Below are 14,220 nucleotides of genomic sequence, written 5' to 3' on the forward strand. Positions count from 1 at the left end.
AACATTCCGTGGTCCTGTATTTAAAATCACATTTAATAAATTAAAAACTACATAAGCGAAGATCAGTCCAATAAAATATATGAAATAGAGGAAAATCAGAAAAAGTATGTTTTATATACTGTTTCGTTCGAAAAGAGAATGCATCATGCTGCTGATAATATAATGAAAAGGGTTCAAATTTGTCGTGTATCAAACAAGACTTTTTGGCATATAAAGAAAACAAGGTTATCATGCATATTGATAGAAATCTATGAATGTTTCAGAGGCAATAATATCAGTTCATACTACATAGGTTAACAGATAGTCCTGCTGTATTTTTCTTAAGGGCGCAACACTAAATGGACATACTTCAGTTGATAAATTAGTTACAGAAAGCGGATGAACATTCAAAATGTACATATTTTAACATTTTGCTGTAATGTACTTTTTGAATAAAATAAATATGTTTGAGGATTAATCCTGAAAAAGCCCCATTGTAAAATTGAAAACTTTAAGTGATTTATAACAAAGACAGTAGAAATATTTTATCAAAAGACAAGTTAAGTGCATTGTTCGAACCATCAGACAATGTTTACTTAACTTCCTCGTGGGAATAGTCGTTACATCAAATATTAACATTACATTTTAGAATTAATTATCTAGGGATTTTGGAAATGTAATGGACGTGATATTAGAAACTTAAGGTGTAGCACATACATCTTTGTGTTGTCTTCCATTATGCATAAACTTTGCAACGAATAATGTAATCCTTAGATGTATTTCGGTTTTGTCCTGATTTCTATTTTAAACTGATGAGTTACAGTGTTGTAATATTTTTCTGGTCCATTAATTTTATGTTAACGACTAAATACTGCTAATAATAGAGAGAACGGACTCACTTAAGATCGCCCAACACGACAAAATTAAAAATGTTGCCGGCTCGGTTTGATAGACGGTACTGGAAAGTACACGTCACCGTCCACGTCCCCTAGCACAGGTCTATATAAATTGATTGACCCCAAGTGCGGGACCAATTTATATTCTTGGAACCTTGATTTATGTAACATACAGAAAAAACAGCATTCCTAAGGAACGCAAAAACGACGAAATGAGAACTGTTGTATGCTCTGTTTTTATCGGGGGTCGTCTTGGGTCTAACAATATCAATATTTCTATCCAGCTGTATTTCCAAAAAAACAGAATCTCTAAAACGTGTTCTGCATTAAAAAAGGAAAAATATCTGTATAATAGAATTATCTATTATCTATGTTCAGCCCTCATGATGATTATATCACTGCTTCCCCCATCAACCTGCTAATTTAAATATGTTTCGAAATGGTACAATAAGTAAATATATCAAATAATTAGGTAATTTAAGTACGAAATATTTCTGAATGTTTTTTCACATTCTCTTTCCATTGCATGTTCGATAATACTAGACAGAAGTTTGAATATTTGTTTATATGATGTACTATTGAAATAATATATTTTACCTTATTGCATATAGTGTTATTGTGTACCATTGAAAAATCTTATTGTGGTAATGAAATAAACGAAATAACGATCTGAACTCTTAAATGAAAGAATGCATTTGACTCAATGATTTAGTGCATAACTTTTTTACCCACTTACTGAATAAAGCATATAAAATTATCATTGATTTCTAGAACAACAGAGAGAAGATACATTTTGTTACATTAGGAACATCATTTTGTCTCATAACAGTGGAATAAGTCGATATAAAATTGAACATCATAGTGAAAGTTGTTGTTTTCTTCCAGATTAGAAACAATTGATTAAAAAATATCACAAGCAATTACTGCAATCGTTGCAATTGTTAGACTTTAATTTGGAAAAGGTATTATAGTAGAAATAACTATCATACTTTGGGTAGTAGTAAAATGCATTTTCTTTTTACATGATTGAAATGTTTCAAATAAAAGGAATTATTTCTGACAAATTTTGGGAATAGAAAGCTTGTAAAGTATATATTATATTTATTTTCTGTTTTAATAATTTTAAAGAAGATACTATAATATAGTCTTGTATTCTAGTTTAAAAGAGGTTTATGTTATGTGCAAAACTTGACATTCTGTAAAGCAGCCATTCAGAGGTTAATGTTTGTACAATGGGGTGTTTGAGAAAGTTTGAGATATTGAAATTATATAATAACTATCAACTGTAGGTCATGGTCATCTTGTTAAATTATATTGCTAAAATATTTAAGAATAGGCATGAAACGGTGTTACATAAAATAAGTAAAATATAAAAACAAAGATCAACAAGGAAAATTGGAATTCAGTGAATGCATAATTATGTAATTAGGAAGAATGAAAATGAGAAATATGAATACCTTTTGTCTCAGGTACGAATTGTATCTGATATGGTGACTAATAAAGTAAAATATAGGCTGATAAGACTGAGGATCAAATGAATTGGTTGATTATATAGAGAATAATAGGTTGGTGCCGTGGATGGAGAAAGTTTATCTGGCGAGGCGGAGGAATTTATTGGGTGAGCCGAAGGCGAACCTAATAAATTCCGGAGCAGAGCCAGATAAACTTTCTCCATCCACGGCACCAATCTATTATTCTATTTATCCTGTCACCGTTTGTTTTTTAAGACTTTTATTAGGCAAACTACCTTTAATCACACTATCGGAAATAATTCTATATAAACAAAGAAGGCCCGAAGCGTTCATTATTCTACAACAATGCACTCGCCGTTTTTATTATCTCCCTGTGTATTTTCACATTGAGGGCGCCATTTTGTTTGAAAAATGTGATAAATAATAACAATTTTTTGTCGAATTTTGTTGTGAAAACTATCTATAATGAAAGAAAATGGTCTAACTAAGAAAAAGAATTCGAACACCAATATCTTTTATTCAGTCGTTAACGCTGTACAGACGTTTAAAGTATTGTTTACGTGACGTCACAATGTAGCGCCAAACAGCACGTGCAAAACAATCAAATCAAGTACGCTATTTTAATGTCGCAAACGAGTTAAGTTTTACATTTATTTCACTTTTAATAATTTTTATTTCGCTTGAAAAATTATAGAGTGAAATAAAATAAACAAACAAAGTTTTATCAACGTTTCCAAAATTCGTTATTCTACACACAGAAGATTTAACGACAGTTTTTATATTTTTTCTTGAAAAGTAGTCCGGCAAACATGCATACCACGTGATCAAGTGCCGTAGATCAGTAAAAATATACGGCACCTTGTTATCGGGCCGAAATTGATACAAGTGACAGGATAAATGTATATATTTGGCAATGTGAAGTGTCAGCCACTATTGTTTTCATTTGAGTTGATAGTTATTTGCACATGGTCACAAAAATAGTTAAAATTTGTTTAAAAACTTATCCAGCCAAATTCATGACAATTTTTGGATATTTTATGATCATACAAATATAAACAACTTTCCGATTATCATGCAATAATGTGGTAATATGAATATCTATAGGGACGGGTAAAGAGGTTTATGTGTTGTTTGTGCCGTTTGAAACATGTTGGGGGGTTTCTTGTGTTACATTTCTGAAATCATATTTAGTTGTTTACCTTTATTTTTTATTATTGTTGTCTTTTTTTTCCTTTCTTATGAAAAATTGCACAAGCAAGAAAAAGTATGACATTCCATCTTCATTTGTGTAAGCATTACAACGTTCTGAACAAATACATGAGATAAATAGTGGCTGAAAGTTAGTACATTGTCAACAGTTTGCTAATAATAATGCTTATAGTATTGTCTTGATATGTGTTCTTGACCTTTAAGCTTCGAATCTGAATAACATCACCTCATTCTGGTGAATACTTTTACATAGCGATTTCAGACTATAAACTTATGGCTAAGTTATGCACCAGTCTAAAATACATTAACACTCGGTAATTCCGTTGGATGTTCAAAGAATTGAAAGATAAATTACAATGTCCTTGGCAATGATTTGAAAATAAACTTTTAACCCCATTATAGAATCTGATAAAACTCGAGTGAAACGCCATCAATATTAAAATAAAGACAAGACATTAAAAGCACTCAACAAGGGATTATATTTACTTGTTTCTGACAGGCAGCCATTCATTCAATGATTAAATCAGAGAGGAAAACAAAATAAAGATGCATTTATGCATTAAGTATTGCATTTAAAATCAAATATTTGAATCTATTTTCATTGTACGTCTCACGAAATATGATAAACAAGATCAATAAGGAAAGGCGGCGTTCAATGAACGCAGCCCCCACCCGACCAACTTGGAAGTTTTGTAATCTAAAGATAAATTTTGTCGTAACGAAAAAATTCATAAGACAGTTCAGTCTATAATGTCGCAAAGTGTTTTTACATGATTCAGGTAGGAACACTGGCAAATCTCAACGAGAAAAACATGGAATTGAAAATAAGAATCTACTACAAGTTAACCAAATATCTCATAAACAGCTATAGTCTACTAGATCATAATAACAATATACCCTTTTAAATCATTACAATGCGTGTCCCAAACGAACATATCTATGTACGTACATTTTAATTGACAAGAAATCTATTACTTAAAGTATGTCAGTTTACCCATGGCTTTAATTAGTATCTGATGTAAGTGAAAGGGAAATACGTACTTACAAGATATGCTTCATTTCTATTAACACAGGTAACATTTCATTCTTTGTATTCAGACTATAAGAACGAGTATCTTTATTATCTTGTATATGTTCGCGTTTGACCGTTGGGCGTTAAAAGTCCCCACCTATTTATATCAACACTATGTTCTCAATATAAATCGTTCAATACAGGTAACTGATGACAAATTGCTACGCTACTTAAAATGTTACAAAGGTCGCTTACCTGTACCCAAGTCACAATATTTAACATTTTAGAATATTGCAACAGCGGAGCTGCATTTTGATCTCCAATGACATTTTTCTACAGATGTTTTCAGTACACAGATGAAAATATCCAGCACTTGTATAAACGAATCATTTTTCTTGTTTGTTTTACCGAGCAAAAACACAATAATTTATTAAGTCACATTGCGCCGAAACATGAAAGATTATTTTGGCTAACCTCGGCTGTTGCAAAGAGCAACAACAGGGGTCAATGTTACGAGATTGAGTTAAGAGATGCATAGACAACAGAAATTTAAACCCATTAAGTCGCCTATTACGATCACGGAAGGAGAAACGGTGTCTTCAAAGCTTATGCACAAACTCTTCAGCCAGCCCCAATCCCTCAACCAGCACTTTCTTTTATTTTGCTTTATTTTATATGTGTTGCTACATATTAAATGTCTCACAATTACTTCTTCATGCATTGCCGTAATATGTACCCATTGGCAATTGTTATAACATTTTCAATATTATAAAAAGTAAATGCTAAGGGTTAGTAGTTAACAGTTTTCATACCAGCACTACCTGGAGAGTATGTGTTTGTGGTACCTATGTCCTTTCCAGATTCCAATATCACTGTTTACACCCTTGTTAAAAATTGTCAAATTTTGTTGATATGTGTTTATCATGTCAATTTGTCTTTTTTAAATACCGTACATATTATCATACAAATGTTGAATTATCACTATTGAAAGCCAAAATTTGACTTATTTCCATTAGGAGTAATAAAGAAGCAGACTCTCCAATACGTCTGTAGCTTCCAACATATTATTGGAAATAGCTTGGCAACGAACAAACGCAAGCGCGAGTGGCAAATAAGAAGTGGATTTGCGTTGGTAAATTGCATCATAATTCTTTTGGATTCGGTTGAATGATAACGCGAATTAAGTATAATGGAAAATTACGAAAATTTGTATATGAACACTGAACATGGTCAACAAAATGGGTCTAATACATCAGCAAATACTATGGATTTAAATGTTAACGAAATGTTTATTCCTATATATCTGTATATTATTGTAAGTTTAGTGAATGCTGTGATATTTATTGTGGGAACATTTGGAAATATTTTAGTAATTATCGCAGTTCTTAAATTTCGGGAAATGCGAACGCCAACAAACATGTTTTTGCTCAATCTAAGTGTTGCTGATATTTTAGTGTTGTTAATTTGCCAACCTGCTGGTCTTGTGGAATTTTTCGGGAAAGATAGATGGTTTCTTGGACAAATTATGTGTAAGTTTTTGTTTTGTTTATTTTTCTTTAAAAAATCGATAAAATATAGAAAAAAGAAGATTTTGATAATTGACATCATATTATTTTATTATGTAATATTTTCTTATCATTTTGGTTTATTGTAAAACCTGTCTTTAAAGCAAACATCTTGTAGTTAATAATGATAAATAATATTATATAGTGTCCTTCTAACTTAGGTTTCCATAACTGTATGAATAGTCTATGCATAAAACTAATTAAATATGTATTTTCTATTCTATCGTTTTTCTTTCAGTCAAGTATTTATTTCTAAACGTACAAAACGTACCTACTCAGGATCGACGTTTTTATCGTTTACACTTTATATTTATCACTTCATCATTCTTTAAACTAATTCACGATCTATAATCTGCTAGTCTGGTCATATGTATCTATGATTGTTCTAGTACTTTTCAAACATTCTTATTTATACTTCATTCTGAAATGAAATGAAAATGAACAGGATACAGATAATTATGTTATTTGCTCATATCATTTACGAAATTAAATATTGTAATCCTTTGATGCTCATTACATAACAATTAAATGCTTTAGGCACTACAAAACAGTAAATGATTAAATTCATACCGAAGTTAGTTGACATTCGTCATCATTTATATGTTGCGTTGCATCATATAATTTCTGTATCATTAAGAGACGTTTCACATTTTGTCATTTTAATTGAAAATATGTCTTATATAAGCGCATTTATTTATCAGTTATATTATCTACATAAAAACAAATACATTAGTAATTATTTACTGAATTTATAGCTATTTAATCCATGAAATTAAAGTTGAAAGTTATTCAATCGTACAAAGAAATTTAGACTAAATATAATGAAAATAAAAACAAATCCTAAACAATAGTAAAATAGAAAAAAAAAATCACTTGAATTTATATTTTCTTCTAGGTAAGCTGGTGCCTTTGATGGAGAATGGAGTTTTACATGTTTCGATTCTGACAATGATTGCAGTTACAATGGAACGATATATTGCTTTATGTCATCCTTTTAATAGGAACAGAATGTCTGACAAGATTTGTTCAACAATCAAAATTTGTATTGCTATCTGGATAGTTGGTTTTGTAATAGCATTACCTTTTCTTTACATGACAAAACAGGAAGATGCCCGATTTTACGATGGAAGTCCAATAAAAGTTTGTAGAACAATCATTGATGAAACTTTGCGCTATATTTACATCGTTATGATAGCAATTGTATTCTTCATTTTGCCGCTCATTGTTCTAATCAGAATATATACGAAAATAATAAAACAGTTGACATCGGACACGTTGAAGTGTTTAACAAAAAACGACAAATCAGCACTGACTACGATTCGTGCCAGAAAACAAGTAGTTAAAATGCTGATTGTCATAATTATTTTATTTTTCTTGACATTGTTCCCAATGCGATTTATGACACTTTGGCTTATATTTACACCAAGCAATGACGTCACCAAGATTGGACTGGAAGCATTCCTTAATCTTATATCTTGGACCAGAGTCCTTATGTACATCAACAGTGCGTGTAATCCAGTCATATACAGTGTAACATCGACAAAGTTCAAATCGGCATTTAAAAAAGTATTGAACCGAAATGTTCACTCCCGACTTGTCGGCACGATGTCAACAAGATGTAACGGTAACGAGAATATACTAAGACCTGGTAAATATCATTATTGTTAATTCAGTATTTATATTTGTACTAATACCTTGTTGGTTCAAAGTAAAATTGTATCTATTTGACCCCATAAGTTAAAATATGATTATATGCATTTTTATATTCAGACATGCACAAAGTTGCGAATCACAGAATTTATCACAGAAAACACAAGTCGTGCCTTAAAAAATTTAAAACGTTTATGAATAGAAAGAGTTGAAGTATCGCATATAATGGGATATTCCCGAAATCTTTATGTGCTTTTAATGACATTTTATAGTAATTGTCACTTGATAAAAATAGCATAAATATCTATCTTGTTTTCAATTAAGACATTAAAATTGATTATTTTATTGTGTTTCCTCATTTTATTTTGCAGTTATAACATACAAACCTGCATTTCGAAACAGAAGTGGTGATACACGAAATGAAGAGAATCCTTATCTAATAATAAAAGTACTTATTCTACAAAATAATGAAAATGTTCCTAATTGCCAAGGAGACGGAATGGTAGAGGAAGAAAACTATTAATTTCAACTTCACAAAATCATAATGAATATAAAAACTAAAGAAAATAGTATATATTTCACAGTTATTAAGCTAGGGTATGCACAGACGTAGATAATATTAATAAACGCAATCAAACCATTTATGATGTAGCTTCAACAACCAGGCTATGCTTTATCAAGCCTAATCTCTATACAGGTATCTTGTAATTACCACTTCCGAACAGTCTCAATCAGTCAATTTTTAATTATGCCGTTTTAGACATTCTTTAGCAATTCTCAAAGGCATGTGTTATGGTAATTCACCGAAGTCACCAAACGTTTCATTCAAAAAGTCCATTGACTCTTTTAGGGTATTTACAATTTTAAGCCATACATGGTGCTTAGTGTTCAACACATTTTACTGTTTGACACTTCGCTAGCCTCTTGATTACATATGACGGACCACATGAGAGACTATAATATGTAGTCCTTAAAGTCATTTATTAAGTCACAATAAATTTTCGTCTCTTGACTTTATGGAATTCTTTTTATTGCGCTGCTTTCCAAAAAAGGCGTACAAAATAAGTTCTTTAGCTATGACAGGCTTATACTTTAATTTCCTTGTTTGTATTTTAGTTAGTCTGCCCAATGTAACCCAACATGTTCCTTTCACAATTGCACAATGTACCTCGTCAAACGCAATTCTAACAGTTGTTATGATTACAAAAGCTGAAATAAGTAAAACACTGAAATGATCATGTGGATACATATAAAAAAGAAAACCCAATGCCTATAAGAAAAGTAATCAGTGTCTTAAAGGAAGTCAGTCTGAGACCAGCCATACAATCACCTACAAGGGCCCGACGAAGGGACGAAAATAAAGACACGCTGGGTTTTAAGAACTGTCCTGTATAGAATCCCCCGTTTGGTCCGTCAGATGTAATCAAAAAGGAAATATACCTTGATTAGATTTGGCCCTATTAAGTGTCTTTTATGGATTTTGTATTTTTCTATTGTTCTAATGTGGAGGATGGTTTGTCTTGTGATATCCTATTTTTTTACTTGTTGCCACTGGGAAGTATTTATTTTTACATTTCACCTTTATTTACATATTTGGACAAACATCCCCTTTTCTGTTTCCTTGTCTTAACACCAGACCCATATCGCTTTACTTCTTAAAACATCCCTTTAAATTTCAAGTTTTATATGTTCTCCTGTTATTCCTGCTTTTTATATTGAAGTTGCAACAGTAATTGCTACTCTCTTCTATCCTTTCCCCGCCTTTGTGCACCCAAAATCTGTGTGCTCTGTGCATTTCTGTCTGGTATCTTGTTTAGCCGGAATTTGTCGGAATGGCGTTCTATGAACGTCTTCTTGCCTTATAAACTTTTATTCTCATTTATTATTACTATTATTATTGCGGCCTTTATCCGATTGTACTTAACCAAACAACATGTAATTATGTCAGTCTAGCACATGAGAACAAAGATTACCGCTCGAGAGCAGCATGCACGGAATGCAATACCAACAATATCCCGCAAATAAATTTTCATTCAGAAGCCATTGTAAGAAGCCTTCATTCCGCATGATTGTTAAAAAATGACAAACATTCCTCTAATATAGTTGTTATCTGACCCTGCGCTTCTTAGTAACACATCATAGATGTAGCATTTTCTAGTATTTTCAATGTATTTAAACCAACCAAAGCTACTTAATTCTATAGTTACCGCCAATGGCAAATGCGTTGAATATGATTATTAGGGTATAATGAGAGTGTTAGATAGTTTTACTACTGCTTCATTTAACATAATTAAATTATGTAATATTGTTGCTTTCGACGGGCATTTGATGAAGACTAAAAAGTTGATGTCATAAATATGCGTAATATTGTAGTTCAAATTGTTCATGTTTGCCCTGATTTTCAACTGTCTGCTGAAATCACATTCGTATTCTTGTTTTCTTTTTTATTGTCATTATTACTGATTGCATTATTATAATATTATATACAAACTGTTGGTAAAGAACACATATGATGCTTTTAAACTTTGTTAATTTATTTTTTGAGAGAAAAGACATTTAATGGTACCTGAACACGATATATACATGGTTTATATAATGCTGATGGTTTTGACTATATAGTATTTGTTTGTCATGTGTATCAATGTACATGTAATATATATTTTTTGTAATTAAGTAACAGTACTATTTTCTTTTCACTTGTTGAAATCGAGATGTGCTTTTACTTATTTCTTTCAAAAGCTGCTTTTTCCTTTAGAAAATCCTTTGCTTTATATTCTTTTCTTTGACTTTATTATTTGATTAAAAAGATGGTGTAATTATGTTATTACCAATTATTTACCAAAACGTTTTATGTATAACATTTGTTGGTACAAATTTCTAGAGATGATTATATTATGTTCTTCCTGACAAACGATATTTATTTTTATAATCAGAATAGATGAGTACAAAACTTATTTTGTTTAAAAGACATATTCATAATGCTAACAAGTATATGAAATTTACAGACATACACATCAATATATCATTATGGAAAATTTATTTCAACATGCGTGAGTTATTGTTGATAATTTTATCATTTCGATATGTGCATTGTTTAGTACCTTTTGCTAGCCGTTCCCTTTTTAAAATGACATATTGAATTATTTACACAATTCATGTTTTTGTTGTAGTATTGTGCCCCATAACTTACAATACCAGATACTTGAATGATTACTGACATTCCGCATTTACATTATGTCTTCAATGCGGATAATCCCGACGATTTTTCATAAAATTTCGGAGTTAATAAGGATTAATATTAGTGACTTCAGAAGGACAAAATCAAAGGATATAATTTTTGTTTTGTATAATGAGTAAAGATTGTATTTATTTGACATTCAACGGAAAATAAAGTTAACTTCTTTTAAACTATGGACTGAAAAATAAGTATACAAATAATGTACCTTTTGCATGTATTGTATTTCCTTAGTTCAAGTGGACATGTAATACGAAATAAATTAGCTCAACAAATCCCAACATGAACATACTATATGTATACATGTTTATTTCTTCTAGCGTAGAAGCTCTTTGTATTCTCACTATTGTGTTCGAGGTCCTTGGCCAACGGTTTACGGGAAGGACCGAAAAGTTGTCATTGTATGCGTTCTTTATTAATAATGTTAGAATATTAATATACATAAGTCTAAGATAATTGACGTTGTTACTCCTTCCACATTCGTTCAATCAAAACAAACAATGTCATATATAAAGTTGACAAAATCAGCGCTTGAGATAGCAAAGCTTTTATTCACGATCTTAAAATTATCAAATTGGTAAAATAATACTTACTAGTATATAGCACATACATTTCTAGCCGATACCTTTTTACTTCTGCTTTAGTATTAATGTCAAAGAACCTGCCTTTTTAAGCTGCGCACATTTAAGTAATATTCAATCAAGTTACTGCCAGGATATTGGTCATAATCACATTAAAATCCAAACGGTATAACCAATTGTTACAGAATATGAGATTTTAGCTGGATAATCTGATATGAAATGTAGTGAAAAGTACATATTGACCAAGGCAATAGCCGCGATAATTATAAATAATTGTTTTCAGTCTACATCGCATCATATTCACATAAAATTATATATCTTGTTTTATTATACAATCTGCAAATAACTTATATATACGTACATGCCTTATAAAATATGTCTATAGATTCGACGAAAACTGACTTTTCTTTAGTGTTTTCTTTTCGGAAACTTTAAATTCGTTATTATAGTCTTAATTCAACATACAAGTGTCAAAGTCTTTATAGTTCATTTACTCCACTCTCTAGAGTTTCGTCAGGAACAGACATGACCTCAAGTCATAATATATCCATTGGTTGACTGTCGGAAAATAACGGTGAATATAGTCTGATATTAATCTATTATTTTCCTTCAACAAATCGACGATGCTTAAGACATGTCAAAGTTCTTTAAAGTCAAGATAATACATGTAGATTAGGGTATATCGTTATTGTCATTAACTCAAGGAGATAACATTTCAAACAAAGCAGTCAACTTATGTTGTTGTTGTTGTTTTCTGTAATTAAAACAATTGTCAAAATGTTACTGGAAACTATATGCGATAAAGTGAATCAGTATGCAAGATAATAATTCGTCCATTTTATTGTGACGAAATAAAAGAAGTGACTATGATATTTGCATAAAAATTCATTTTCTCTCAGCCACGGAACTACCAAAATCTCTCTACTCACGTAACAGACAAAGATGTCAATATCAATACTTACATGTTAAAGAACATATACGGCTGTCCAAAAACACGAACGCTTTTAGACGTTAGACTTTAAGGCAGTTAACACATTTATAATTTTGATATCAAAAAAGGAAATTGCTCTCTACTCGTATTACGAATGGTAATAGGCATTGTTCAAATGTTAACAATTGTATCCGGGGGTAGCTACTTTTTCAGTAACAGCGACTGTTTTTGCTCTTATTAGTGAATAAGGTTCAAGACAAAACAATAACTTACAAAAATATATAACCTTTAAGATTGCGTAAAAATGTCGACATTTTCATTTTAGTTATACAAATTATTTCAAAGTGAACAACTTAAGATATTCACAAAATTCTTGGCAATAAACAAGTATATAAAGCCATGTCTTAAATCAAAAAGAAACATGTGAAGCATTTTACCCATTGTTTACTCTATAATCATGTTGTCACGACAACGTTGTTATTTAAATTGCCACAATTACAAAGAATATACGATAATAAACAAACAAAATAATCATATTTGATCAAGGCATTTATTATGACTCGTTTCAGTGGAATAATAATTAATATTTCTAAAAATAAGTTTTTTTTGCGATGATAATTAAATGAAGAAACTTCCAGTTTTATGAAAACCTAATTGTGTACATTTTCTTGTTTATATAATTCAGTGCGCATGCAAATGTTTATATACTGACATTTACACCGTCGATTACATTTACCCTATGCGATACCCCATGGTTAATCTTTTGATAAAAAATACCTTATACTGTTTACAAGAACTACCTTCGCATAAATGACAGTTTATGGCTCCGTGATCCCAGTTTTTGTAGCATTTTGACAAGGAAGAAAGTTAAAGATTTAACGATAAACTTACTTAAAGCATTAAGTTTCCCTCGTTTGAATACCCTGATTATTTGGTACACAGAAAAAAGAGGATTAAATAATTGAGTTTGTTGGCTAAGTTTCTTTGAACAATCAACAATGTGAATCATGTGAATTTTGGGTTCATATAAAATGTGGGAATGTGACACCACATCTAGACGACCCATGGCTATGAAAAACCAGTAATTATTTATCTAACCAGAAATGTACACATTCAGCTACCGAACACGACACAAATTGTATAAACGGATCTACTGAACCTAATATTAGGGAGCAAAACATCAACATCGAACCTACATTGAACATATAACAATCTATAAATATTGAAACCACTTCTACCTGCTTTAATATGAATAACATTAATGACAGTCTTCTATTCCAACCAGGGGATTTCATCTTTTACTTAACTATTTCTAGTGCCTCTGAACATAGCCCCGAAGAAGAACAAAGTAACCACTCTTTCCAAGATGACATAACTCACTCAACAAACACAGACGTAGACCATTTATATGAACTCAAAAAAAACTCTGAAAAACAAATTTAAAAAGACTTCATATATATTTCACATCTGAATATTAATTGTTTGAGGAATAAATTTACTGAAGTTCGTGACATGTAATCAGAAAAAGCTTGTTGATATCTTTATACTATTAGAAACTAAACTAGATAAGATATAGAAAAAAAGAATTCCAAAAGAAAACCCAACACGGCAAAATTGAAAATGTTGCAGTGAGCCTGTTTATAGATAATAATAATATTTATAATTTTTACAGGTTCTAAGATGAAGAGAA

At 30.8% G+C, this 14,220-nt stretch overlaps 1 protein-coding gene across 1 annotated transcript; it reads left to right on the top strand.

Annotated features, from left to right (window-relative positions):
* Nucleotides 1-5,757: 5,757 nt before the first annotated feature.
* Nucleotides 5,758-8,306, top strand: LOC132738205 (QRFP-like peptide receptor). The gene is made up of 3 exons (XM_060725671.1): nucleotides 5,758-6,097; nucleotides 7,029-7,781; nucleotides 8,155-8,306. The coding sequence occupies exons 1-3, from the start codon at nucleotides 5,758-5,760 to the stop codon at nucleotides 8,304-8,306; spliced, it is 1,245 nt and encodes a 414-aa protein (XP_060581654.1).
* Nucleotides 8,307-14,220: the final 5,914 nt, after the last annotated feature.

Source organism: Ruditapes philippinarum, unplaced genomic scaffold, assembly GCF_026571515.1.
Source record: "Ruditapes philippinarum isolate M1 unplaced genomic scaffold, ASM2657151v2 ctg3487_1_1_1_1, whole genome shotgun sequence".
NCBI lineage: Eukaryota > Metazoa > Mollusca > Bivalvia > Venerida > Veneridae > Ruditapes > Ruditapes philippinarum.

Coding starts and splice junctions, on each gene's coding strand:
- LOC132738205 (XM_060725671.1), top strand. CDS start 5,758: ATGGAAAATTACGAAAATTTGTATATGAACACTGAACATGGTCAACAA. Junction 6,098..7,028: donor GTTTCTTGGACAAATTATGT/GTAAGTTTTTGT, acceptor ATTTTCTTCTAG/GTAAGCTGGTGCCTTTGATG. Junction 7,782..8,154: donor CGAGAATATACTAAGACCTG/GTAAATATCATT, acceptor TTTATTTTGCAG/TTATAACATACAAACCTGCA.